The sequence below is a fragment of the Homarus americanus genome, unplaced genomic scaffold (genome assembly GCF_018991925.1).
Source record: "Homarus americanus isolate GMGI-L3 unplaced genomic scaffold, GMGI_Hamer_2.0 scaffold5589, whole genome shotgun sequence".
Taxonomy (NCBI): domain Eukaryota; kingdom Metazoa; phylum Arthropoda; class Malacostraca; order Decapoda; family Nephropidae; genus Homarus; species Homarus americanus.
The window spans coordinates 3,124,453-3,151,592 of record NW_024736650.1 but is presented as its reverse complement, the minus strand read 5'-3'; the positions used below and the strand labels follow the sequence as shown (position 1 = coordinate 3,151,592).

The 27,140-nt window shown below is 43.6% G+C and overlaps 1 protein-coding gene across 3 annotated transcripts in view; it reads left to right on the top strand.

Moving 5' to 3' along the window:
• Positions 1–926: 926 nt before the first annotated feature.
• LOC121872297 (galactosylgalactosylxylosylprotein 3-beta-glucuronosyltransferase P-like) overlaps positions 927–27,140 on the top strand; it is a 49,905-nt gene continuing 23,691 nt past the window's right edge. Inside the window, exon 1 of one of the 3 annotated variants that reach the window (XM_042374992.1) lies at positions 927–1,239. In XM_042374992.1, the coding sequence (XP_042230926.1) occupies positions 1,188–1,239 (52 nt within the window). In that variant the 5' untranslated portion in view covers positions 927–1,187. Of the gene's footprint in view, positions 1,240–21,031; positions 21,132–27,140 lie in introns of those variants that run through there. The other 2 variants (XM_042374994.1, XM_042374993.1) reach the window with 2 other exon arrangements.

Here is a 27,140-nt window from a genome sequence, read left to right as displayed (position 1 = left end):
TGTGTGTGTGTGTGTGTGTGTGTGTGTGTGTGTGTGTGTGTGTGTGTGAAATAAGTCGCATGATAACTTTCATTCCCTGAACTGAAGTCTTTTCACAAAACATTAAGTTCGTTGGGAGGAATAACTCTTATTTCTCCCTAGATAATTAATTTTTGGCACACACACACACACACACACACACACACACACACACACACGTACGTGATGCAACTCTTAAATGAACCACAAGACTCGATACTGTTCCTCGCTTCAAGTCGGTTCACAGTATTACATGGGCTATCTGGGGATAAATATTTCGTCTTTAGTGGTTCGAGGGTAATTTGGCTAAGTGTCTTCTCCGCTCTTTCCAAATTTTGATTATTCTAATGGTTTGAGAGAGATCATTTTTTATGGAGATAATCTGTCAATGTTTGAATGAGCTGCAGTGAGTGAGTGCGAGTATTTATAGAACAGTATAATTTACCTAAGTCTGGAGTGCGCGGGAGGTCAGAGAGTAGTGGAAGACACCAGACTCCTCCCGGTAAACTTGTTTGTTTTTGTTCCTCCTGCAGCACGTGAAGCTCGCGGGATCTTCTTAGCGATCGTCGTTGAGCACAGACTCAATCCCCCCATGAATATATTACGAGGCGGTAGCATTATCCTCTCACGCTGACCTTCCCCCAGCAGCGAGGCGCCCGCGCACCCTACCACCTCCCTCAGCGTCCATGCCTCCTCCCGTTGCAGCAGTGATGCCGTCGTCTGCCATCACTTCTACAGGATGTCATGGGGCACTGCCACGTCCTAGAGAGACTCCTGAGTATCCCTCGTCTGTTACCATGAGCGGTGTAAGACCTGTGTGAGAGGGAGAGAGAGAGAGGGGGATCTCCGCATGACTATTGATTTGGCTATTGACTACGGGGAGGACTGTTGAGACTCACCTCACACTGCCTCGCCGAGTCCGCTGGCGGCTGCTGACGGGCAAGCACCGGCCTGCTTCCTCGCCTTCCCTGGTTCAAATACACGCGGTGTCCGCTGTTATCGCGTTGTTGGATGTGTCGTGGTAGTTTATCATTACTATTTCTTTACGAGGTCAGATGTAAGAAAGTCAAAGAGAAAAGAGAGAAGCAAGATAAAGTGATATAAACAGTGAGAGAGAGAGAGAGACAACGTGTGGCGCTCCGAGAAAAAACTTTACTCGTTGGCTGACTATGGATGAACAGCTGAGAGTCGATCATATTAAACTGTGCGGGCGATGGTCAGGTTGGTGACAAGAGTTCACTAACGTGGCTCTGTGTGTGTAGTGTTGTGTCACCAGCCTGCCTGTGTGCGTGTCTGTTCACACAAACACACGCGTCCTCTGTACTGTTTCCTCTATCTATCGTTGCATGTTACTTCAAAGAACTTTCACTGTCAAACTGAAGAATATCCCCAGTGCATGTTGACCGTCACGCGAGTAGAGGAATTAGTCGATATATGAATGATGTGTTTTGAAGTTTTGGGTGTAGTTAGACAATTATCTCCAGAATAAACAGTTAAGCCGACACTGCGGACGAGGTTTGGTTGGCGTGTGAGGGGGAGACAGGAGCCACTGGGAGTAAAACAAACGTAAAAATAAAATCATTTTCCCCACACCTGTACTAAACCCAGATTACACTATGGATATATTAAGTGATTCTAGATAACATGATATCCTGTTACCATGATGATGTTGAGATGTGATTCTAGATAACATATCCTGTTACCATGATGAGTTGAGATGTGATTCTAGATAACATGATATCCTGTTATCACGTGTACTCTGCCGTGATGGTGCCTCAAGCATGGTACTGTATTATTGAAGACCAGCATGGACATGATACCTTAACTCGTGTTGTCCTGTACATACATACATACATACATACATACATACATACATACATACACTTACGCACATATATACACACGCACATACTATACATACACGCACATACTATACAGATACTCACGCACATATACTTACGCACATATACTTACGCACATATACTTACGCACATATACTTACGCACATATACTTACGCACATAAACACACACGCACATATACGCTTACGCAGACGTGCACAACAAACATACATCCATTCACATCAAACACCCACCACACACACACACACACACACACACACACACACACCTGGTCATACTTAGTTTTTTCTTCATTTTCTTCATCGTAAAGAACAAATTATGATACACTAACTAGGGTAGAAGTGTCTTGTCTGTCTGCCTGTCTGTCTGTCTGTCTGTCTGTCTGCCTGTCTGTCTGTCTGTCTGTCTGTCTGTCTGTCATGTACTGGAAACGTGTGAAGTTGTGTTGTGAACTCATGACACTGTTGATGACACACCTGCCCATAGTCTCCACACCTGAAAGTGAGAGGTCAAGTGTACAGGTGTGGGGGGTGAGAGGTCAAGTTGTACAGGTGTGGAGGTGAGAGGTCAATGTGTACAGGTGTGGGGGTGAGAGGTCAATGTGTACAGGTGTGGGGGTGAGAGGTCAATGTGTACAGGTGTGGGGGTGAGAGGTCAATGTGTACAGGTGTGGGGGTGAAAGGTCAATGTGAGTGTCAGATGTGTACAGGTGTGGGGGTGAGAGGTCAATGTGTACAGGTGTGGGGGTGAGAGGTCAATGTGTACAGGTGTGGGGGTGAAAGGTCAATGTGTACAGGTGTGACAGTGAGAGGTCAAAGAGTGTACAGGTGTTAATTTTTTTTTCATGGTCTTTATTTTTACTTTATTTCATGTATTTTTGTCCGCTATTGTTTTATATAATCCTCATTTTCTCTTATGTTTTTCTTCTTTTGTTTTGTATAATTTTATATTTTTATTGTCTTTTAGTTTTTGGTTTAACTGATTTTATGATTTTCTTTAATTTTCTTGCTTTTTTTTCCTGTGTTTGGTTTATCTGGTTTTATGATTTTTTTAATTTTCTTGCTTTTGTTTTTTTCTTGTTTGGTTTATCTGGTTTTATGATTTTCTTTAATTTTCTTGCTTTTTTTTCCTGTGTTTGGTTTATCTGGTTTTATGATTTTTTTTAATTTTCTTGCTTTTGTTTTTCTTGTGTTTGGTTTATCTGGTTTTATGAGTTTGATTTCTTTTTGTTTTTCTTTTGTTTGGCGGAAGAATATCACATCTTTTAAGCTATTGTTTGAGTCTTATTTTAGTCAACACAGAGAGGAGCCCATACACGAGGAAGCTAATGTTACCTTGAGCGCTACTTTGTTACTTAAAAGTCGTGGTCAAGTAACATTCTTTTTTTTTTATTTGTTTTTACTTTTTTAATCGTTTGTGGATGAGGTTAGGTTAGGTTAGGTTAGGTTAGGTTAGGTTAGGTTAGTGTGCATGAGGAGACAGAGTGAGATGTAGGTTGAGTTGCTGAGTGGGATTCTGATGGTTTGTTTTTTGACTGACTGACTGACTGACTCACTCACTCACTCACTCACTCACTCACTTTATTATTAACATACTACTGGTATATAACAATATACGTAGACAGTACAGGTAAACAAACAATGATCATAAACAGTGTAGATATGTAAACAGTATGTAAACAGTAGGTAAACAGTAGGTAAACAGTATGTAAACAGTAGGTAAACAGTAGGTAAACAGTAGGTAAACAGTAGGTAAACAGTATGTAAACAGTATGTCATCTTGATCAAGGATAAACAAAGTCATCTTATGTTTATTTACGTGAGTCCATTAGTGTGTCGGTGTTATACAATAGAATTTTAATGCAGATCGGATTCTTTAACATCTGATCACTGTAGAGCATCTGGCACTCTGTACTGGATTATTAAACCATTGTAAAAGGGTTAAACCATCGTCGTAAAGGGGTTAAACCATTATAAAAGGGTTAAATCATCGTCGAAAAAGGGTTAAATCATAGTTGTCAAAGGGTTAAACCATCATAAAGGGGTTAAACCATCGTCTTCAGAGGGTTAAACCATCATCATTCATTTGTTATGGTTTCCCAGGTGACCTATGAGACACCCTGTACAATATTACTCTTTTATATATTAGTAGTAGTAGTAGTAGTATTAGTATTAGTAGTAGTAGTAGTAGTATTAGTATTAGTAGTAGTAGTAGTAGTAGTAGTAGTAGTATTTTAGTGTTGTTGAAGGCAGCCATGTCATATCCGCCCCATTCACCTGTGTCTCCAAGATCACGCTGTCAAATGATGTCTGTTGGCTGATGAGGGAAAGGCTGCTCACTATGGCTGGGACAATCACCGAGAAAGATAATAGACATGTTCGTGGTATTCGTTGTTTCGTGGTATTCGTTGTTTCGTGGTATTCGTTGTTTCGTGGTATTCGTTGTTTCGTGGTATTCGTTGTTTCGTGGTGTTCGTTGTTTCGTGGTGTTCGTTGTTCGCTGTGTTTGTTATTCCCTGTAATCGTTATTCTTTCATATTCGTCGTTTCGCTTTTTTGTCCTTGATAAAACAAAAACAAACAAAAAAAACAAATAAAAACAAATACTTAATAAATTTAGTTTTGAATCTCCGACATAAGTTTGGATTGAGTTTGTGTCTTTGTTTGTTTGTTTGTTTGTTTGTTTGTTTAAGGAATTATTATTGTGTAAAATGTATATGGTTGAAGGTATTGACAAACAGGGACAATAAGAGGGCAATGCAAGTAAGGGCAATAAGAGGGCAATGCAAGTAAGGGCAATAACAGGGCAATGCAAGTAAGGGCAATAACAGGGCAATGTAAGTAAGGGCAATAACAGGGCAATGCAAGTAAGGGTCAATGCCAAAGCGGAGGGCAATAAGAGGGCAATGCAAGTAAGGGTCAATGCCAAAGCGGAGGGCAATAAGAGGGCAATGCAAGTAAGGGTCAATGCCAAAGCGGAGGGCAATAACAGGGCAATGCAGTACTAAAAGTTAAGATCGATGCCAAATTAAAGCGAGAAAGATTAAGGTTTATGCTCCACTAATGTATATAACTTAGGAGGAGCTACCGTGTATTATGTTGAGGTAGGTTAAGGTTAGGTTAGGTTAATGTTAGGTTAGGTTAGGTTAGGTTAATGTTAGGTTAGGTTAATGTTAGGTTAATGTTAGGTTAGGTTAATGTTAGGTTAGGTTAATGTTAGGTTAGGTTAATGTTAGGTTAGGTTAATGTTAGGTTAGGTTAATGTTAGGTTAGGTTAATGTTAGGTTAGGTTAATGTTAGGTTAGGTTACTTTACGTTTCCCTGATAAAGCCACCTTGTTACTCAATTTATTTTATGACTGATTATTTTCGGAAATACAAAAATACAGAATTAATACGATTTTCACTCTTGTATAAACATATTCAAGAATAATAACAGTATTAGTTGTAATGGTAATAGAACTGCAGTGGTAGGGGTTATTATTATTATTATTATTATTATTATTATTATTATCATTATTATTATTATTATTATTATTATTATAACTCGTGACGGTGCGTGTATAAACAATAACTCGTACACACACACACACACACACACACACACACACACAGAGGCCGTCTCCCCTCCGTTATCTCGCCCTCACAACCCCCCTGGGAGACTATCACTCACAACTGTGGGGGAGATACACAATAAGTTCCTCATATTACTCTCTCAGGTATGTGGAGTATTTCGCCTTTCCTTAGAGAACTTTTTTCCCTCACCTGTGGTTTCGTCTTCTGTCAACGCTGTGTCGAGTTAATCTTGTGTTTAGAGGCTCCACGAACACTATGTTTACATAATATAGTAGTGTTATACTTATAGTGTGTTACTCTAGATGACAGGGAACATATAATTAATTAATGAAATGTGAGAAGCGTCTAGACACAGCGCCAATCAGCTGGCTCGCAGACCACCACACGAAATATTTTTGGGGTCCCGGAGACAAAAACCCCGCTATTCAGTCTTATTTACCAAAAACACTCGGTCTCATAAACGCCAAGATATATTTTACTCTTGCTGGAAAATAAGAACAAGTATTTTTAGATACTATCCTTTCACATATGGGGGTGATAATAAAAGATTAGAACATATAGATGATAAAGGTACGGACACATAATAAGGTCATGGCACCCACATTACTTGGAGACCTGATACATTAAGACGTTCAAGGACTGTACCAGTTATTCCTGTGCTGCCCTTACCATACCGTTTCTTCCCTCCTTTCCTGCCATCACTCCCTTCTCTCTTATCTTCTCTTCCATCTTTCTCGCCTCATTTCCCTCCTCCCCCCATCTCCTCGTCCTCCCTCTCCCCCCTCCCCATGCCTTTCTCCGTCTCTCTCTCTCTCTCCCTCCCATCTCTCTCTCTCCCTCCCATCTCTCTCTCTCCCTTCCATCTCTCCCTTCCATCCCACATGTAATCTCTCTCTGCCTCCCACTAAGCGATGGCTTGTCGAGGCAGAATAAAATGACATTCTCAAATCCACCTTACCTGAATGTGTTGCCCCAGCGTCTATAATACTCCGTCTATAATACTCCGCCAATAATGCTCCACCTATAATACTCTGCCTATAATACTTACCTATAATACTCCGCCTATAATACTCTGCCTATAATACTTACCTATAATACTCCGCCTATAATACTCTGCCTATAATACTTACCTATAATACTCCGCCTATAATACTCCGCCTATGATACTCCAGTAGGCGTCTATGATACTCCACCTATATCATGTATAATACTCCATCTGTATGTATTTTCATGTACGCCTGTTGACAGTAAACTTATTATGATATGGCTTTGTCTGTCTGTGTCTCGAGTAGCCATATGTCTTGTGTCTGTTTATCTATGTCTGTGTCTGTTTATCTATGTCTGTGTGTGTGTGTGTGTGTGTGTGTGTGTGTGTGTGTGTGTTCTACATTGATTTATTTACTTCATTCAATATTCATTTATTATTTATTATTCAGTTTATTCACGCAATCGTTTCACTCAGCCAGAAACTATTTAATGCAGCAATTAGCTCGGGCTGGTGTGGGCAATGGAGAGATAACAGTAGGGGGGGGGGCAATAGAGAGAGAGAGAGAGAGAGAGAGATGTGTGCCAGGCCAGCTCAAACACTTTATTCATGCTTACAAAAATGCAAAAATAAATACCAATCTCCAGTAATTTATTTAACGTCCATTATAAATTTATTAATATGTGTGTGTGTCTGTCTGTCTGTCTGTCTGTCTGTCTGTCTGTCTGTCTGTCTGTCTGTCTGTCTGTCTGTCTGTCTGTGTCATGTTTTGAACGAATTGGTATTATTTCATTGTGTGTTGAAGGCCTTATACATACATACACGCACACATCATACATACATACATACATACACGCACACATCCATACATACATACATCCATCTCCACTCTTCTTTGTATTCATTACTCGGCCACGTAATATGTAAACATTGCCTTCCTTCAACAGCCATAAACAACTGTAAACAAGAGAGGTGTGACTCACTGTTGGTAGTGAACTTACCTGAGATGTCCACAGTTGATTAGTTCCTTAGTTTACCTGTAGTTTACCTGAGTGATCGATGTTAATTATTTCTTGTTGTAGCGTACCTGTGTTATCGACGTTAATTATCTCATTAGTTTACCTGTAGCGTACCTGTGTTATCGACGTTAATTACCTTCTTAGTTTACCTGTAGTTTACCTGTGTTATCGACGTTAATTATCTTCTTAGTTTACCTGTAGTTTACTTATGAATTTTAGGTTTGGTTGAAAGTTTTGTTAAGGATTCATTTTTATTTCGTATTCCCGCTTTGTATTATAGATCAACCAGGCTCCGTGAAAAGACTAAAAATATTTCCTGTAATAATCGACCCCAATTGATATGCAAATCTTACGCCTACAACCCCCTCTCACCCCACAACCTCCTACACACACACACACACACACACACACATACCTAATATAGTATTTACCCAAACACACACTGATAGATTATACTCTGAAAAACACACCAAGTCGCTACAGCTGACGGCACAGAATTCGGGGGAAAAAACTGCTTTTACTTAATGTTTTTTTTTGTGTGTGGGGGTGAGTTTCTGGTCCTGGTTCTTCAACACAAAAGCTGTTTCATTATTTCACAAGACAAATATTTGCTCTACAAACACGGGCGGCTCTGGCTGTTATAGAAATAGTTCAAATCTGAGTTAAATTAAACGTTTTTTTGTGGGGTGATTTGATCCAGGAAGCTATAATATGACCTGAAAAGTTGATATTCATGTTATTATTCCACCGTGTCGGAAGAGTTGTTAGTGGATTAATTTACGTGACCAGAATATTTCGAGTTCACTTCATCCTGTGTCATAATTGATTCTCTATTATGGAATGACTTAAGTGTGAAAAATAATTTGAGGGAAAAAAAAAGTATTGTAAAGTTGTGAAAAAATATCGTTCGTGAATTGGTAATTGTTAGGTGTTTAATTTTTTTTTTGTACAGTCGTTAAACACCAATGATGTGTTAGGAGTGTGTTTGTAGCTGACTTCTTTCAACATTTAATACGACTATGTTCCAGTTTGGGTAGTCTGTTGTCCAGCCCCACTGTTATCACGCTCCAGTGTTGGTAGTTCATGCTAAGCGGGTCGTCATTAAACTGAGGTGTCGTCATTACACGGGGGTCGTCATTAGACTGGTGGTCGTTATCTTGGGGGGGTCGTCATCACACTGGTTGGGGTCGTCATCACACTGGTTGGGGTCGTCATTACACTGGTTGGGGCCTATTACACTGGTTGGGGTCGTCATCACACTGGTTGGGGTCGTCATCACACTGGTTGGGGTCGTCATTACACTGGGAGGGTCGTCTTCACACAGTCATCATCATCACACTGGGGAGGAGAGGGGGGTCGTCATTACTGGCTGAGGGGTCGTAAACAAGACGTTCACTAAGATAACTCCTGTTACGACTACAGAGAGTTTACTGAAAGCCAATTACCTGCTATTGATATTACGAGAAACTACAATATATTCCTCTTAAGGTAAATTACATTTCTACCTGTTAAATAATTATCATCTCAATATATACACGTATTTTTAACCTTGATCTGTACAATAATCAAAAGCAATCATAAAGACTCACTGTTCTCAGGTGTGTTATATTTCCATTAATTAATCTGAAAGGTGAAATTTACATCAATTTGTTGTGCTGTCGGAGAAAATTCACGATTCTGATACAGTGTAGAAGTAGCGATGGTTGTGTTGTACTGTATGTCTCTATCTACCTGGTGAATACACATTTGCATATAATACATAATACATATAGAGATACATATTCATATATCCCACGTGTAGAGTTGTGGAGGTTAGGTTAGGTTAGGTTACATGCAGGAATGTATCCAAGCTGTAATACATGGAATGACTGGTGGGGTGGGGGGGTAACTCATCTCTTGAAAGGGGTCAGTGTATATGTACCTGGCGATATGGTGGTCGAGGCAGGCTGTGGCGATATGGTGGGCGAGGCAGGCTGTGGCGATATGGTGGGCGAGGCAGGCTGTGGCGATATGGTGGTCGAGGCAGGCTGTGGCGATATGGTGGTCGAGGCAGGCTGTGGCGATATGGTGGTCGAGGCAGGCTGTGGCATATGGTATGAGGCAGGCGTGGGGAGGTGGTCCTCAGGTAGTCTCTCAATATGACTACTGGCGACTCTCTTTGATGGGCGAGGGCGTGGCGAGTGGCACCATCTGTAGGCTCAGGTGGCGTTACTCTCAGATGAGACGCTTGGGTGTTGGGGGTAGAGGGACAGGAGGGAAGGGAGGGGAAGGGAGAGAGAGAGGAGAGAGAGGAAGGAAGGAAGGAGAGAGAGAAGGAAGGAAGGGAAGGAAGGAGAGGAGGAAGGAAGGAAGGAGGGAGAGGGAGGAAGGAAGGAAGGAGGAGAGAGAGGAAGGAAGGAGAGAGAAAGAGAGAGGAAGGGCGAAGGAGAGAAAAGAGAGAGAGAGAGAGAGAGCAGTCATCTTCTCACGAAACCTCTCTCTCTCCTCTCAGTGTGTGGGCTAACTTCAGCAGTAAACTTTAGACCATCAGGCAGGAGATGGTAGCGAGCGAGTTATTTAAGGTGGTGTTTCAGCCTCATCAGCCAGCTCAGGTAACTCAATTTAGGTAACCAGATAACCAGGAACCTTTTCAACAACACCTGCAATTAGCCACTGGGACATCACCTTCATCGTCATCGTCGTCACTTGGAAGGTGTGACCAATAATGTGACAATAGTGATAGAACTAGTACTCTCTCTCTCTCTCTCTCTCTCTCTCTCTCTCTCTCTGACCTGAGATTGTCGTGTCCTTCTCATTAACTCTTCCCCAACGACCCTGCACGAGAGACTGTTTACCTACGAGACCCTGTACACCTCACTCCCTTTGGTCCCTGTGCCGGAAATAACACCTTTATGGTACTCGTAAACTTGATAAAGAAACCTAACCTAACCTTACCTCCCCCCTTCCTACCCTCCCCCCTCCCCCTTCCACCCTTACTCTCTTGTTCACTAAATCCTCAACTTAATGAAAGAAATTAAACCCCTTCTTGTGATATCCTTCCATTCAATCTTTTTTTTTTTTTTCTTATTTTGTCACCCCTTTTTATCTCCCTCCTCCCTCCCTCCCCTTAGTTCTTGCCTCGGTGGTGGTTCTGGAGGCAGGAAGTGGTGGCTGACGACATGTCTAGTGTCCCTGGTTAAAAAACAACAACACAAAGTAAAAATAATAAAAGTGTAGTTACTAAGGGCCCTTCACTCGATTAATTAGTTAGGTGAGGACATCACCTCTCGTATCAACACAGCCAGGTCACTCACCTCTGCCCCCCCTGGCTCTCCCTCCCGCCCCCCTTGCAAGACTAATTATGAAACTCTAATTCTCTTCAGCCAGCTTCCGCTCACACCCCCTCTCCAACTCCCTGACCTCTGACCTGACCTCCTGACCTGACCTCCTGACCTGACCCCCTGATCTCCGACCCCCCCGACCCTCTCTAGCTGAAGAATTTAAGACTACCTGAGGCTGGGAAGAGGAAGAGGGGGAGAAGAAAAAAAAGAAGGGGGAGGAGGAAAAGGAAGAGCAAGGGGAAGGGCAGAGGAGGCCAAGAGGAAGATGAAGAGGTGGGGAGGGGGTAGAGGTAGAGGTCGCATATGTTTGGCAATACACGTGTGTGTGTGTGTGTGTGGTCAAATAAGTAGTGTGGTGGGTGTACTGTAGGTAGTGTGGTGGCCTGTGTGGTGTAGTGTGTATTGTAGGTAGTGTGTGGTGGGGTGTACTGTAGTAGTGTGGTGGGTGTAATGTAGGTAGTGTGGTGGTGTACTGTAGGTAGTGGTGGTGCATTGTAGGTAGTGTGGTGGGTGCATTGTAGGTAGTGTGGTGGGTGTACTGTGGTGATACTGTGTGGTGGGTGCATTGCAGGTAGTGTGGTGGTGTACTGTAGGTAGTGAGGTGGGGTGTGGGTAGTGTGGGGGGGGTGGATCCGCCACCATCCACACTTCTTTCTGACCTGCACGAGCAGGTGTATTGATCACTCTGAAGTGTCTTATTCAACCTGTATTAGGTGTCACAATCAGGTGGGAGGAGTCATCACCAGGTGGAGGAGTCATTACTAGGTGGGGGTCATCACCAAGTGGGAGAGCTCATCACCAGGTGGGAGGAGTCATCACTAGTGGGGGTCATGACCAGGTGGGGAGGAGCTATCACTAGGTGGGGGTCAGTGACCAGGTGGGAGGAGTCATCACTAGGTGGGGGCTATCACTAGGTGGGAGTTATGTTGAGCATGATTGATGAATGATTATAAATAACACCCCCCCCCCCCCACACACACACCCTCCTCCACACACCCCACACACCCCCACACCCCACACACACCCCCACACACCCATCTAGTGGTAAGAGTCGTTTATTCAGGAGCGGAGTTGTTTCCCATGACAGTGTCGCCAACGCTCTCGATAAATCGACTCTGATAACATTTTTATGACGACTTGTCTGTCAGCTGCCCTTGGCGACGCTGGCTTTTGGGAACTGTGTCTGACTGTGATGATGATGATGATGATGATGATGATGATGATGATGCACAGGGACAAGTGTATCAGAATGTACCAAAGAGAATCTCATAAGAGTGTATTACAGGTGACTCAAACAGACAGACAGAATAGACAAACACAGGTAGACAGACACAGGTAAACACTACTTGCTGATTTGACTGAGGGAAATTTTCTACCCCGTTTCCCCACCCCCTTAATCCCCTTCTCCCCTTCCCCCACCCCTTTCCCTTACCTCAACCCCTTCCTCCCCACCTCACCCCTCTCTCCCTTTCTCATTTCACCCCTCCCCCACCCCACCCCCTTCTCACCCCCTTCCTCACCCCCTTCCTCACCCCCCTTCCTCACCCCCCTTCCTCACCCCCTTCCTTAATTTCCTAAGTAGCGTGATCAGGCGCATTACTGGTCACTATACACTACACTTCATTATTACCTATGGCTGTTATGACACGAGTATAGAAACAGTCAACAGTCACACACACACACACACACACACACACGCACACACACACACACACAGTAGATGCTTATAGATTTAACTTATTTTGCTAGTAATAGATATTGTGTTGACTTATATTACAATAATGTCACAGTAAGGTATTGTTGTCACTTACGATACCACTTGTTATTACGATACTTGTGATTTACGATACCAATTGTGATTTACGATACCACCTAGTCATTTACGATACCACTTGTTTAACGTCTCTGGTCATCATTGTAAAGCGGGAAGAACACAGCGGGAAGTACACGGCGGGAAGTACACGGCGGGAAGTACACGGCGGGAAGAACACAGCAAAGGTATATTATTGCCCCGAACACACAGCCCTTACGACACATCACCGACACAGCCTCTGCACATGTTAGCATACACAAGGAATAATTTAGACACAAACCACAGAGACAACACACAGCACATGAGCCACACACCCTACACAACACAGCACATGAGCCACACACCCTACACAACACAGCACATGAGCCACACACCCTACACAACACAGCACATGAGCCACACACCCTACACAACACAGCACATGAGCCACACACCCTACACAACACAGCACATGAGCCACACACCCACACAACACAGCACATGAGCCACACACCTACACAACACAGCACATGAGCCACACACCCTACACACAGCACATGAGCACACACCCCACACAACACAGCACATGAGCCACACCCTACACAACACAGCACAAGAGCCACACACCTACACACACAGCACATGAGCCACACACCCTACACAACACAGCACATGAGCCACACACCCTACACAACACAAGCACATGAGCCACACACCCTACACAACACAGCACATGAGCCACACACCCTACACAACACAGCACATGAGCCACACACCCTACACAACACAGCACATGAGCCACACACCCTACACAACACAGCAATGAGCCACACACCCTACACAACACGCACATGAGCCACACACCACACAACACAGCACATGAGCCACACACCACACAACACAGCACATGAGCCACACACCTCCACAACACAGCACATGAGCCACACACCCTACACAACACAGCACATGAGCCACACACCCTACACAACACAGCACATGAGCCACACACCCTACACAACACAGCACATGAGCCACACACCCTACACAACACAGCAACATGAGCCACACACCCTACACACACAGCACATGAGCCACACCCTACACAACACAGCACATGAGCCACACACCTACACAACACAGCACATGAGCCACACACCCTACACAGCACAGCACATGAGCCACACACCTATACAGCACAGCACATGAGCCACACACCCTACACAACACAGCACATGAGCCACACACCCTACACACAACACAGCACATGAGCCACACACCCTACACAACACAGCACATGAGCCACACACCCTACACAACACAGCACATGAGCCACACCCTACACAACACAGCACATGAGCCACACACCCTACACAACACAGCACATGAGCCACACACCCTACACAACACAGCTCATGAGCCACACACCACACAACACAGCACATGAGCCACATACCCTACACATCAGCACATGAGCCACACACTCACACAACACAGCACATGAGCCACACACCCTACACAGCACAGCACATGAGCCACACACCCTACAAAACACAGCACATGAGCCACACACCCTACACAACACAGCACATGAGCCACACACCCTACACAACACAGCACATGAGCCACACACTACACAACACAGCACATGAGCCACACACCTACACACACAGCACATGAGCCACACACCCTACACAACACAGCACATGAGCCACACACCCTACACAACACAGCACATGAGCCACACACCCTAACAACACAGCACATGAGCCACACACCCTACACAACACAGCACATGAGCCACACACCCTACACAACACAGCACATGAGCCACACCCCTCTAACAACACAGCACATGAGCCACACACCCTACACAACACAGCACATGAGCCACACACTACACAGCACAGCACAAGAGCCACACACCCTACACAACACAGCACATGAGCCACACACCCTACACAACACAGCACATGAGCCACACCCTACACAACACAGCACATGAGCCACACACCCTACACAACACAGCACATGAGCCACACACCCTACACAACACAGCACATGAGCCACACACCCTACACAACACAGCACATGAGCCACACACCCTACACAACACAGCACATGAGCCACACACCCTACACAACACAGCACATGAGCCACACAGCCCTCACAACACAGCACATGAGCCTCACACCCTACACAACACAGCACATGAGCCACACAAGAGCCACACAGCCTCAGCTCCCCTGGTTGCCTTTAATCTATACGAACCATCTGTCAGGTGGGTGGTTTATGGTGGTGTGTGCTGGGTGGGGTGGAGGGTGGCCAGGGCAGCAGATGGGTGGGAGAGGGTAGGCCGGGTTAGAGATGAAGACTGGGATGAGTGATAGAGGTGGGTGGGTGGGTGGATGAGTGTGTGGGGTGTGAGTGAGTGTGTGGGTGGGGGTACTGGGTGGCAGGGTGGGGTACTGGTGGCAGGGGTGGGGGTGTGGGTGCAGGATGAGTGTGTGGGTGGCGGGGGGCGCTGGGTGGCAGGATGAGGTGTGGTGGGGGGGTACTGGGTGGCAGGATAGTGTGTGGGTGGGGTACTGGGTGGAGGATGAGTGTGTGGGTGGGGGGGGTACTGGGTGGCAGGATGAGTGTGTGTGGGTGGCGGGTACTGGTGGCAGGATAGTGTGTGGGTGGCGGAGGGTACTCCTGAACATGCTGCTTAGGATCTGTAAAATTTGATATCTTGATTATAACTTGTTCAAATGGCTTTTAGAAAATGTTCAAATGATTTTTAGAATATTTTAATTACTTTTTGCAATGCTAATTACTCGCCACTTATGGGTTTTCGAGGTCATTTCTTGGTGCTTGTGTATTATTCTGGATGTACTTAAATAGTTAGGCACATTAAATTTTAGTTCAGAGAGTATTTTGGCAAAAATTCTGTAGGGGTAAGCCTTACAATTTTTGGAATTTCGTCCAAAATTGATTTTTGCTCAAAATCGCAGTATAGGTACTCCTGAACATGCTGTAGGATCTGTTAACCAAAATTTGATATCTTGATTATAACTTGTTCAAATGGCAGGATGGGGGTACTGGGTGGTGGAGGGAACTGTTCCATGCTATTGATTGATTCCCATTTTTGTGTTCCTAGTGATGGGAAGACAGTGTATGTATGTATGTATGTATGTATGTATGTATGTATGTATGAATTAACCTCATCTGATGAACACTTAAGTAGTCATCCTTACCTGAGTTAATTGGAGTTTAATACCTGGATTAATTAGATGTTATTACCTGGGTTAATCATTATCATTCATTATCATAGTTATCGTTCATTATCATAGTTATCGTTCATTATCATAGTTATCGTTCATTATCATAGTTATCGTTCATTATCATAGTTATCGTTCATTATCATAGTTATCGTTCATTATCATAGTTATCGTTCATTATCATAGTTATCGTTCATTATCATAGTTATCGTTCATTATCATAGTTATCGTTCATTATCATAGTTATCGTTCATTATCATAGTTATCGTTCATTATCATAGTTATCGTTCATTATCATAGTTATCGTTCATTATCATAGTTATCGTTCATTATCTCATCTCCAGTATATATGTGAGTTGCCTAATCATCTTTATTGTCTTATTTTCTCCCTGTTTATTCTTTTTCTTACTTCTGCTGTTTATTGTTTTCTTATTCTTCCTCTTCCCCCTTTCTTACTCCCTATTCCCCCTTTCTTACTCCCTATTCCCCTTTCTTACTCCCTATTCCCCCTTTCTTACTCCCTATTCCCCTTACTCCCTATTCCCCTTTCTTTTCACCTATTCCTCTCTTACTCCTATTCCCCCTTTCTTACTCCTATATGCTTTCTTACTCCCTATTCCCCTTTCTTACTCCCTATTCTCCTTTCATCTCTCGTCTTGGATAGAAGCCAATGACTCAGGCTCTCCTACAAAAAATTAAGGGGATCTACCCCTCTCCGCCTATCCTCCCCCCTCCCCTCCCCCTCCTACCCTACCCTCCTCCCCCCTCCCCCTCCTGCCCTACCCTCCCCCCTCCCCCTCCTACCCTACCCTCCCCTCCCCTCCCTACCCTACCCTCCCCTCCCCTTTCAGCCACCTCTATGGTCGTGGCAGCTATCGGAGGCTGAATCTATCGTAAACCAAACGGGTTGGGTTTATCGTAAATAAATTGGGGAATGTATCGTAAATAAATTGGTGATTGTATCGTAAATAAATGGGTACATAAAGTTACAGCTCTCGACCGCTATTTCTATTGTCAATCCATCATCTCCCTCCATCCACCTCAATCCGTCATCTCCTCCCATCCATCCACAACTTCTTTTCTTCCTTCTTTGCGTGGATGTGAGGTCCGGGAGGTGGAACACGTAGTACGACGGTATATGAACCTCTTCCGCCGCCGCCTCCTCCTCCTCCTCGACTAACTAACGATGTGGCGTTGCTGTAACTTATAAGCCTCTGGAAAAACAAAAGCCAATCGATACATAAACAAATGAATGATCTATAAACGCAGTGAAAATAACAATAAATGCAACAATTCTCCCTCGTTTAAAAACAAAGTACGGTCGTTTTACCTTTCATATGTGACACTAGCTTTATGAAAACAAAGGCAATCGATGTATAAACAAATGAATGATCTATAAACAAATGAAAATAACAATAGATACAATAAATGTTCCTCGGTATAAAGACAATACTATTTTTCACTTCATCTATAGTTGTAGCTTAAACCTTTGAAGTAAAAACAAAGCCAATCGACATATAAACACAATAAAAACCACAAAACTTATAAATCTTTCTCAATATAAAGACACAATACAGATTCTTTTTCTTTTCACGCGAGTAATATTAGTTGTAGCAAGAGAACAACCTCCCACCACCAATATTTTTTTTCGGGTACCAATTGGGAAGTTGCTGTGATTTATGACCCACACACACATACACGGGGTTATTGCAGCCGTGTATTTTTTTTGGGTCTCCCGAGTACAAATTTATGAGAGGGCGTTTAAAAATTTCCTTTCTGACAAATTGCTTCCCCGATATTATTTTAGGGGGGGCTGGTTCTTAGAGTTACGTAAAAAAGAAATAGAAAAGAAAAAGAACTAAAAACAAACAGACAAACACAGACAGACACAGACAGACAGAGAGACAGACAGACAGAACGAACAAGACAGCGCAACATACAACCAGGAAGAGACGGGATAACTTTATTGGTGTAGAGAGACGTGTAAGCATGATTTAGTGAGTGTAGGTCCGTGTTGTGACAGTGGCGAGACCTGACCTGACCTAACATGATCTAACATGGCCAAACCTAACCTGACCAAACCTAACCTGACCTAACATGACCTGAACTGACCTAACCTGACCTGAACTGACCTAACATGACCAAACTTAACCTGACCGAACTGACCTGAACTGACCTAACATGACCTGAACTGACTAAACATGACCTGAACTGACTAAACATGACGAACTGACCTAACATGACCTGAACTGACCTAACATGACCCGAACTGACCTAACATGACCCGAACCAAACCAGTCCCCGAGTTATCCATTATGTGTGTTCATGTTCGTTGTATTTGTTATTGTCTAGTTTGTGATTGTTGTTGTTTACTGTGTTGATTGTTAACTGTTTGTTTGTTGTTGTTGAATGTGTTTGTTCTTGCCCCCTCACTACTACCCCTCATCTCCCTCACTACTACCCTTCATCCCCCTCACCCCCCTCACTAATGCTCCTGTGACCTGAGGGAGAACTGGGTCAAAAGGTCAAGAGGAGGAGAGTCACACTGGAAGTAATAATCTTGTTTATATCACGAACAAACCTCATCACTACCTGATCTTTACTGCCACACATGATGATGATGATGATGATGATGATGATGATGATGGTGATGATAGAAATATATTATAAATAGGTGTTGTCTCATACGTGAATTCACCCTTCATACCTTTTTTATAGGTAGGTATATATAGTCCCAGAGATGTATAATTTATTCACTATACACTAGAGGCTCATGAGTGGTGTAATAGTGATGAACTGATTGTATTCACTATAGCTTCTTCTTTTTTTTTTACCTGAATTAATTTATTTTTTATTTTTTTTAGTAATTTATTCGTGTTGATTTGTTTATGATTATGGTTTGTGGCGAGAGGTGAGGGAAGAGTGAGAGGTGAGGGAAGAGTGAGAGGTGAGGGAAGAGTGAGAGGTGAGGGAAGAGTGAGAGGTGAGGAAGAGTGGTGAGAAGAGTGAGGAAGAGTGAGGAAGAGTGAGAGGTGAGGGAAGGCCGTTACTATCAAGGGAAGAGCCGAGGGAGAGTTTTCATTAAAGGGCTAAAAGACGGAAGGAAGAGGGGGCCGAGGGGATTAGCTGCGGTGCTAAGGGAGAAAGGGAAAGGGGGGTGGGGAGGGAGAGAGATAGTGATGGGGAAGGATTTGCCACGGTGAGGGAGAGGCAGGGGAGGAAGAATCACCACGGAGACTGCCTGCCAAAAGGACCTTAAGAATCGTTATAAAATAATTGTCATCTGCAGAATCAAATTTTCTTATCAAAGTTTTTTCCTTTTCATCTGAAAACTTTGGTGTGGGGAGTTTTCAGGTTCGGTTCCTCGCTGCTTCATCTTCGCCTGGCGTTCGCATCGCCTGACTGGGTTCACTTTGATACCGGGGCCAAGTTTTTCGTTTAGTGTTCCTGGACTAGAGAAGTGAACAGTTCTCCTGTCCTCCGGGTGTGTCACGTGGTTCAGCTGGTGTGGCGTCGTGGTTAGGAATGGACTTGGTAATTTTTGAAGTCACCTGTTCGTATCCCACGTTTGAGGGTGTAGTGTTGGGATGACCTTTCTTTATAATATAACCTACACAGACAGCCAGCCCACCCACAGACCCACCCACCCACCCACCCACCCACAGACACACACACACACACACTTACAGAGGAATTCTTCACGTGATAAACTATACAACTAAGACGGTAATCTTATATTCTGTGTACGAACAACAACCGCCTTCACCATAAGGACGACCCTGGGGACGACCCTGGGTGACGTAATGGGTGGTGGTGGTGGTGGGAGAGACTCACTGCTGGCTGAGTGGTAAAGGACCTTCCCCCTAGCTCTCGGGTACAAAATTCGACTTTTTATTTATTTTTCTTGAAACTAATCAACTTGTTTTGTTTTTATTGTTTGTCTCTTGTTTTTTTTTATCGGGTTTCACTCTGTTGTTGATGACTATTTGTGTACATAGTTCTTCTTTACGTAATACCGAGTACAGGAGGTGTTAGGCTTTCACAGAACTTCAGTCGATTATTCCCTGTGTGTCGCGACAGCTGGTGTAGTAGTGGTGTCGCTGGAGTTATTAAGATCTCTATAATAACCATATGAAGAGCTACGTTAAATACCTCAGACTTAAACATGAATTACACTTTCTAGATAATATAATACAGATAATCAGAAATAATATGGAAAGAATTAGCTGGAAATTCATAGAAAGAAAATAAGATTCCCATTGTAGGAGAAGTACTTGGCAACCTTACCTCGGGGAGCGTGAGGGAGAAGGAGAGACGGAGGGAGGGAAGGAAGGAAGGAGGGAAGGAACAGTGACTCACCCAACCTTCTCACGAAATCTGACTCACCCCGGCAACACGAACACTATAATAATAAGTTATAAGCTGAACACTTGTAAACAAACCCTCTAGAACTTTATAAAACTCCCAAATCATAAAAAAAAGTTAATTAAAATGAAAACTTTGTACAGGTGTAGTTCCCAGCGAGACAGGAACTTAATTATTAGAAGGTAATTAAGTGTGAACGTGTATGGGGCCCATTTGTTCTCTGTATACCTCTCTTCATCTGTTAGTCTGATAGGGTTAATTAATTCTATTGCATCATGTGTTGCCTTATTGAATTTATTACACAGGTGTTGACAGTATACCAGGTGAACCCTTTATACAGGTAACAGCATACGGGTCACCTGAAGGATAGCCCCCTAACTTATTTCATCTGATGATTAAAACACACTAACCTAACCTAACTTAACCTAAATAATTAACCTAACTCCCAGGTAGCCTTAAGGTGTTATAAATATTTAATCATCAGGTGGAATAAACTCTGAGGTGCTAATCTTCAGGTGATACAGGTAGACTATATCTGGCCAATGTAAACTTCCTTTTTTCCAGACACAGTTGAATTTAATCAAGTCTTGTACCTATGACACAGGTGAACTAACTACCTTGGTGTACTGTATATACTGAAGGAGGTTACTCTGACGGTGGGGGTGACGGAACTCGTGAGGGACGCTGAGGAGTGACCGTGAACACACTCTCGCCTCCTCTTCCTCTGAGGCTTCTCCCTCTCTTCTTCCTCCTCCTGTGCGTTTCTCTCTGCTCCTCCTCTTACCTTTCCACTTACTCTCCTCCTCCTCCCTCTTCCCTTATCCTCTTCTTCCCCTTATCCTCTTCTTCCCCTTTTTCCTCCTTCCTCTCTCTCTCTCCACTTGCCCATCCTCCTCCTCCTCCTCCTCCTCTTGTCTTCGCTAACATGCGTAACCATCGTAAGTATTGACCAGGTTAATGAGCTACAGGTATACGCATGCTCTGTTATCCTCACCTTGTTGCGTACATAGTGAAGCTTCTGTCCTGTCCGTTGTTGCAACACCTGGCTGGAGGCCTTACACCTGGCTATTAGAAGGCCTTACACCTGGCTATTAGAAGGCCTTACACCTGGCTATTAGAAGGCCAACACCTGGCTATTAGAAGGCCTTACACCTGGCTATTAGAGGCCTAACACCTGGCTATTAGAAGGCCTTACACCTGGCTATTAGAAGGCCCACTGGCTATTAGAGGCCTAACACCTGGCTATTAGAAGGCCTTACACCTGGCTATTAGAAGGCCTAACACTGGCTATTGAAGGCCTCACACCTTATTAGAAGGCCTAACACCTGGCTATTAGAAGGCCTTACACCTGGCTATTAGAAGGCCTTACACCTGGCTATTAGAAGGCATCACACCTGGCTATTAGAAGGCCTCACACCTGGCTAATGAGGCCTCACACCTGGCTATTAGAAGGCCTCACACCTGGCTATTAGGAGGCCTCACAGCTATGGGAGGCCTCACCTAGTGGCTAGTAGACCGTGAAGTACTTAAGTTAATTACTTGGTTCTGATTGTGGTAATAGGGGTGATAGTAATAGTGGTAGTTGTGGTAGGAGTGGTTGAAATAGTGGTAGTTGTAATAGTGGTAGTTGTAGTGGTAGTTGTAATAGTGGTAGTTGTGGTAGTGGTGGTTGTAATAGTGGTAGTTGTAATAGTGGTAGTTGTGGTAGTGGTGGTTGTAATAGTGGTAGTTGTAATAGTGGTAGTTGTGGTAGTGGTAGTTGTAATAGTGGTAGTTGTGGAATGTGGTGGTTGTGGTAGTGGTGGTTGTAATAGTGGTAGTTGTAATAGTGGTAGTTGTGGTAGTGGTGGTTGTAATAGTGGTAGTTGTGGTAGGGTGGTTGAAATAATTGTAGTTGTGGTAGTGGTGGTTGTAATAGTGGTAGTTGTAATAGTGGTAGTTGTGGTAGTGGTGGTTGTAATAGTGGTAGTTGTGGTAGAGGTGGTTGAAATAGTGGTAGTTGTGGTAGGAGTGGTTGTAATAGTGGTAGTTGTAATAGTGGTAGTTGTGGTAGGATGGTTGTAATAGTTAGTTATTGGTAGGAGTGGTTGTAATAGTGGTAGTTGTGGTAGGAGTGGTTGTAATAGTAGTAGTTGTAGTGAGTAGTGGTTGTAATAGTGGTAGTTGTAATTGTGGTAGGGAATTGGTTTGAAATAGTGGTGGTTATGGTAGGGATGGTTGAAATAATTGGTAGTTGTGGTAATGGTGGTTGAAATAGTGGTAGTTGTGGTAGGAGTGGTTGTAATAGTGGTAGTTGTGGTAGGGGTGGTTGAAATAGTGGTAGTTGTGGTAGGATGGTTGAAATAGTGGTAGTTGTGGTAGGGGTGGTTGTAATAGTGGTAGTTGTGGTAGAGGTGGTTGTAATAGTGGTAGTTGTGGTAGGAGTGGTTGTAATAGTGGTAGTTGTGGTAGTGGTGGTTGTAATAATGTGGTAGTTGTGGTCGTGGTGTTATTGATGCGGTAATACCAGTAATTATGTGAAATAATAGGCTGTACTCGGCCTGTTTATTCCCAGAGCATTTACTAATTTGTTCTTACCATTCAGTCAGGGTGTGTGTGTGTGTGTGTGTGTGTGTGTGTGTGTGTGTGTGTGTGTGTGTGTATTGATTAAGGCGTAGAGCGACTGAGAGAGAGAGGATTTTGATTGATTAAACAGACAGACAGACAGAACAGAAGACAGACTGACAGACAGACAGACGGACACAGACAGACAGACAGACGAACAGACAGACAGACAGTTGTGCTCGATAACTCAGTGTTACATAAAGGCACAAATTTTTGAGTGGTGATTGGACTTCAGAAAATGGATTAGGTAAAGATTAGTACAGTAATAGATTAGATGAAGATTAATTTAACAGTAGATTAAGATTGGTACTGGATTAGATTAGTGGTGATAGTAGTTTAGGTAAAGATTAGGAATGAATTAGATAAGAATATTTAATGGATTAGTTAAGGTGAAGATTAGGAATGGATTAGGGAGGCGATTGTGTGTGTGAGGAGCGAACGAGTCTGTCTGTCTGTCTGTCTGTCTGTCTGGGATCGATGCAGCTGAATATTTTTGTTATTGAGTCCTGGGGTAGCGTTGAGGCAGAGAGAGAGAGAGAGAGAGAGAGAGAGAGAGAGAGAGGAGAGAGAGTAAAAAACACTAGACAAGTCATTAATTAAATACCGAGTGAATAATTAAATTTTTTTCCACACCTGAAGAAATTACAGGTAAGAAGAAGCATACTGACCAGGTGAGTGAGGGGGGTGATTTGAGGAGGGGAGGGGTTGAGTGAGGAAGGGAGGAAATTTGAGTGAGGGAAGAATGTTTGTTAGGGTCAATTTTGTCATCTTTCCCTACTCTCCTAGGGATCGATGAGGAAGGGGGTGGGAAGGGGGAGGAAGGGACGGGGGAGGGAGGGAGGGAGAGAGGGAAGGAGGAGAAGTAGAAGAGAGGAGGAGAAGTTTAGAAAGAGACCTTGGAACAATCGACTCGACTTTCATTTGTACCGAGAAGCTCAAGGGAGACGTAACTAGCTGGCAATTGGTCAGTGATTAGGTGAGAGAAGGTCCACAACACGAGGGTTTTAGAAGGGAGAGGTGGATTAAACCTACCACTTTGCTTCTACACTAAAGTAGACCTCCTCACCTCTAAACCTCCTCTTCACCTCCTCTTCACCCCTAAACCTCCCTCTTCACCTCTAAACCTCCTCTTTCCTCTAAACCTCCTCTTCACCTCTAAACCTCCTCTTCACCTCTAAACCTCCTCTTCACCTCCCTTCACCTCTAAACCTCCCTCTTCACCTCCTCTTCACCTCTTCTTCACCTCCCCTCTTCACTTCTTAAACCTCCTCTTCACCTCTAAACCTCCTCTTCACCTCTAAACCTCCCTTCAACTCTTAAACTCCCTATTCACCCTCTTAAACCTCCCTCTTTCACCTCCTCTTCACCTCTTCACCTCCTCTTCACCTCTAAACCTCCTCTTTCCTCTAAACCTCCCTCTTCACCTCTAAACCTCCTCTTCACCTCTAAACCTCCCTCACCTCTAAACCTCCCTCTTCACCTCTAAACCTCTTCACCTCTAAACCTCCCTTCACCTCTAAACCTCCTCTTCACCTCCTTCACCTCTTCACCTCCTCTTCACCTCAAACCTCCCTCTTTACCTCTAAACCTCCTCTTCACCTCTAAACCTCCTTCACCTCCTAAACCTCCTTCACCTCTAAACCTCCCTTCACCTCCAAACTCCCTTCACCTCCAAACCTCCTCTTCACCCTAAACCTCTTCATCTCCTCTTCACCCCCTCTTCACCTCTAAACCTCCTCTTCACCTCTAAACCTCCTTCACCTCTTCACCTCCTCTTCACCTCTAAACCTCCTCACCTCTAAACCTCCTCTTCACCTCCCTCTTTCACCTCCCTCTTTCACCTCCTCTTCACCTCTAAACCTCCTCTTCACCTCTAAACCTCCTCTTCACCTCCCTCTTCACCTCTTCACCTCCCTCTTCACCTCTAAACCTCCCTTCACCTCTTTCATCTCCTCTTTCACCTCTAAACCTCCTCTTCACCTCTAAACCTCCTCTTCACCTCTAAACCTCCCTCTTCACCTCTAAACCTCCCTCTTCACCTCTTTCACCTCCCTCACCTCTTCACCTCCCTCTTCACCTCTAAACCTTCCTCTTCACCTCTAAACCTCCCTCTTCACCTCCTCTTACCTCTAAACCTCCCTTTCACTCAAACCTCTTCCTCTTCACCTCCTCTTCACCTCCTTTCACCTCCCTCTTCACCTCTAAACCTTCCTCTTCACCTCTAAACCTCCCTCTTTACTTTAAACCTCCTTCACCCTAAACCTCCTCTTCACCTCCCTCTTTACCTCTAAACCTCCTCTTCACCTTAAACCTCCTCTTCACCTCTAAACCTCTTCACCTCTAAACCTCTTCACCCTAAACCTCTTCACCTCTAAACCTCTTCACCTCTAAATCTCCTCTTCACCTCTAAACCTCCTTCACCTCCCTCTTCACCTCCAAACCTCCCTCTTCACCTCCCTCTTCACCTCCAAACCTCCTCTTCACCTCCCTACCTCCTTCATTCTCCCTACCTCCTCTTCACCTCTAAACCTCCCTCTTCACTTCAACATGAATGCCGCCACACATCCCACTACACCCAGTTATTGAGTCTTTCCGGGAAAACTGATCTCTCTCGAGTCTTTCCTCCCCGCTGAGTCACTTTCCTCAGTAGTGACTTTACTGACTCTCCTTGATGTTGCTAGATAATGTTGACACGGGAGAAACGCTGGGGTAGGGAAGATTGATATGTAGATAGCTGAATGGAGTAGGTACATACATACATATTGAATCGAGTCAACATTGTAATTGGACAGATAAGCAAATAAGATATACCGCTACTAGCATATTAATCGGGCTGGCTAGTAGAGTGTGTTGTCAAAGGTTACCATCAGTTCAGTAGTAAATCAACAACCAGCAAGTGTAGAATTTGATTATTATATATTTCATGTAATCAGATTAAAGTCGGGTTTTTTTTGAAAATAAGTTAATCCAAATCCTCCTCTTCTTGTTGAACTGTATGCTCGGATTGGCTTTTGTTTCGAAATATAGTGGGTTCGTGTGGTCTGGGATCTGTACAGGGAGGAGCCACGCCACTACACCAGCCAATGGGTTCTTAGTTGACCTCTGAACTGCACTGACAACTTGGTAGTGTCTCCTTCAGCCAGCAAATATTTCTCTCTTTATTATTTACTCAACTTTGTCAGTATTTTGTTACGTTCCTTTTATTTGTGTAGAATTTTTTAACTTGAAGTTTCTGAACTTTTAACTGTCGACTTTTCTTCTTTATGGTTTAACTTTTATTGCTTTTTTTATTCTCATGACAAGAAAAATGTTGTGTAGAAATGTTGAAACAATCCGACTTTATTATTTTAGTTTTATTTGCAGCATCTTTATTGTTGGTTTGTTTTAAGACAATATATATCAGGCGTTGAAGAGACAAAATACTCGAACTAAGATTGCGGTGTGTTTACAATCGGGTAAGAGACTACGGAACTAAACACATTAATCATTTCAGACAGCAGATGAAATAAACCAAGAAAGTTTAATCTAACCTAACTAATTTGAGTTAATATTAAGTTTGGATTATTTAAAGTTAGATTTGCTTGGTTCTTGTCTTTGTGTTGCCGGAAATAATTTAGCCTCGTTATCCCCAACTAGGTCGTACATAAATGAACAGTTGTCGTTTTAGTGAAGAATTTGAATATTGTTTTCATAATTTTACGTTTGGTTTCACCTTTTTTTCCGACACTTTATATATATTTTGTATATTAAAACGACCATATCAGTAATTATCCCCTAAATTAATACAGAGGTAGCAACAACTCCCGTAAATCGTCACCACCAAAAAGTCTTGATAAAATCTTTCCGTCAACAAATTTCTCACCAACATTTCACTCAAATTAAAAACTCTTCATAAATTTCCGGTCTTGTATAACAAACACAGTCCTTATATCATTACATCTTGAGTTATTATTATTAAATATTCACACGTGGCTACTTTTTTGGGTGGTGGCGAGTCACTTCACGTCCAGAGGGGTGCGGGAGGAGGGAGGGAGGAGAAGGGGGGATGGAGGGATGGAGGAGTATGTGGGGGATGGAGGGATGGAGGAGTATGTGGGGGATGGAGGGATGGAGGAGGTGATGGAGGAGGAGGAGTATGTGGGGGAGGGAGGGAGGGAGGATGGAAACTTGGGGCAGTTCTCGGAGTTAATGGACTAACTTGATGCAAACGGCGCCATACACTGTTGAATATTTCCTCAAAATATTGCCCCTTTTGCCCTTAAATATATACTGTGGGTATTGCCCTTCTTGTTTATATACTGTACACTGAGGGTTCCGTTAGTTACAGTGAATATAACCAGATA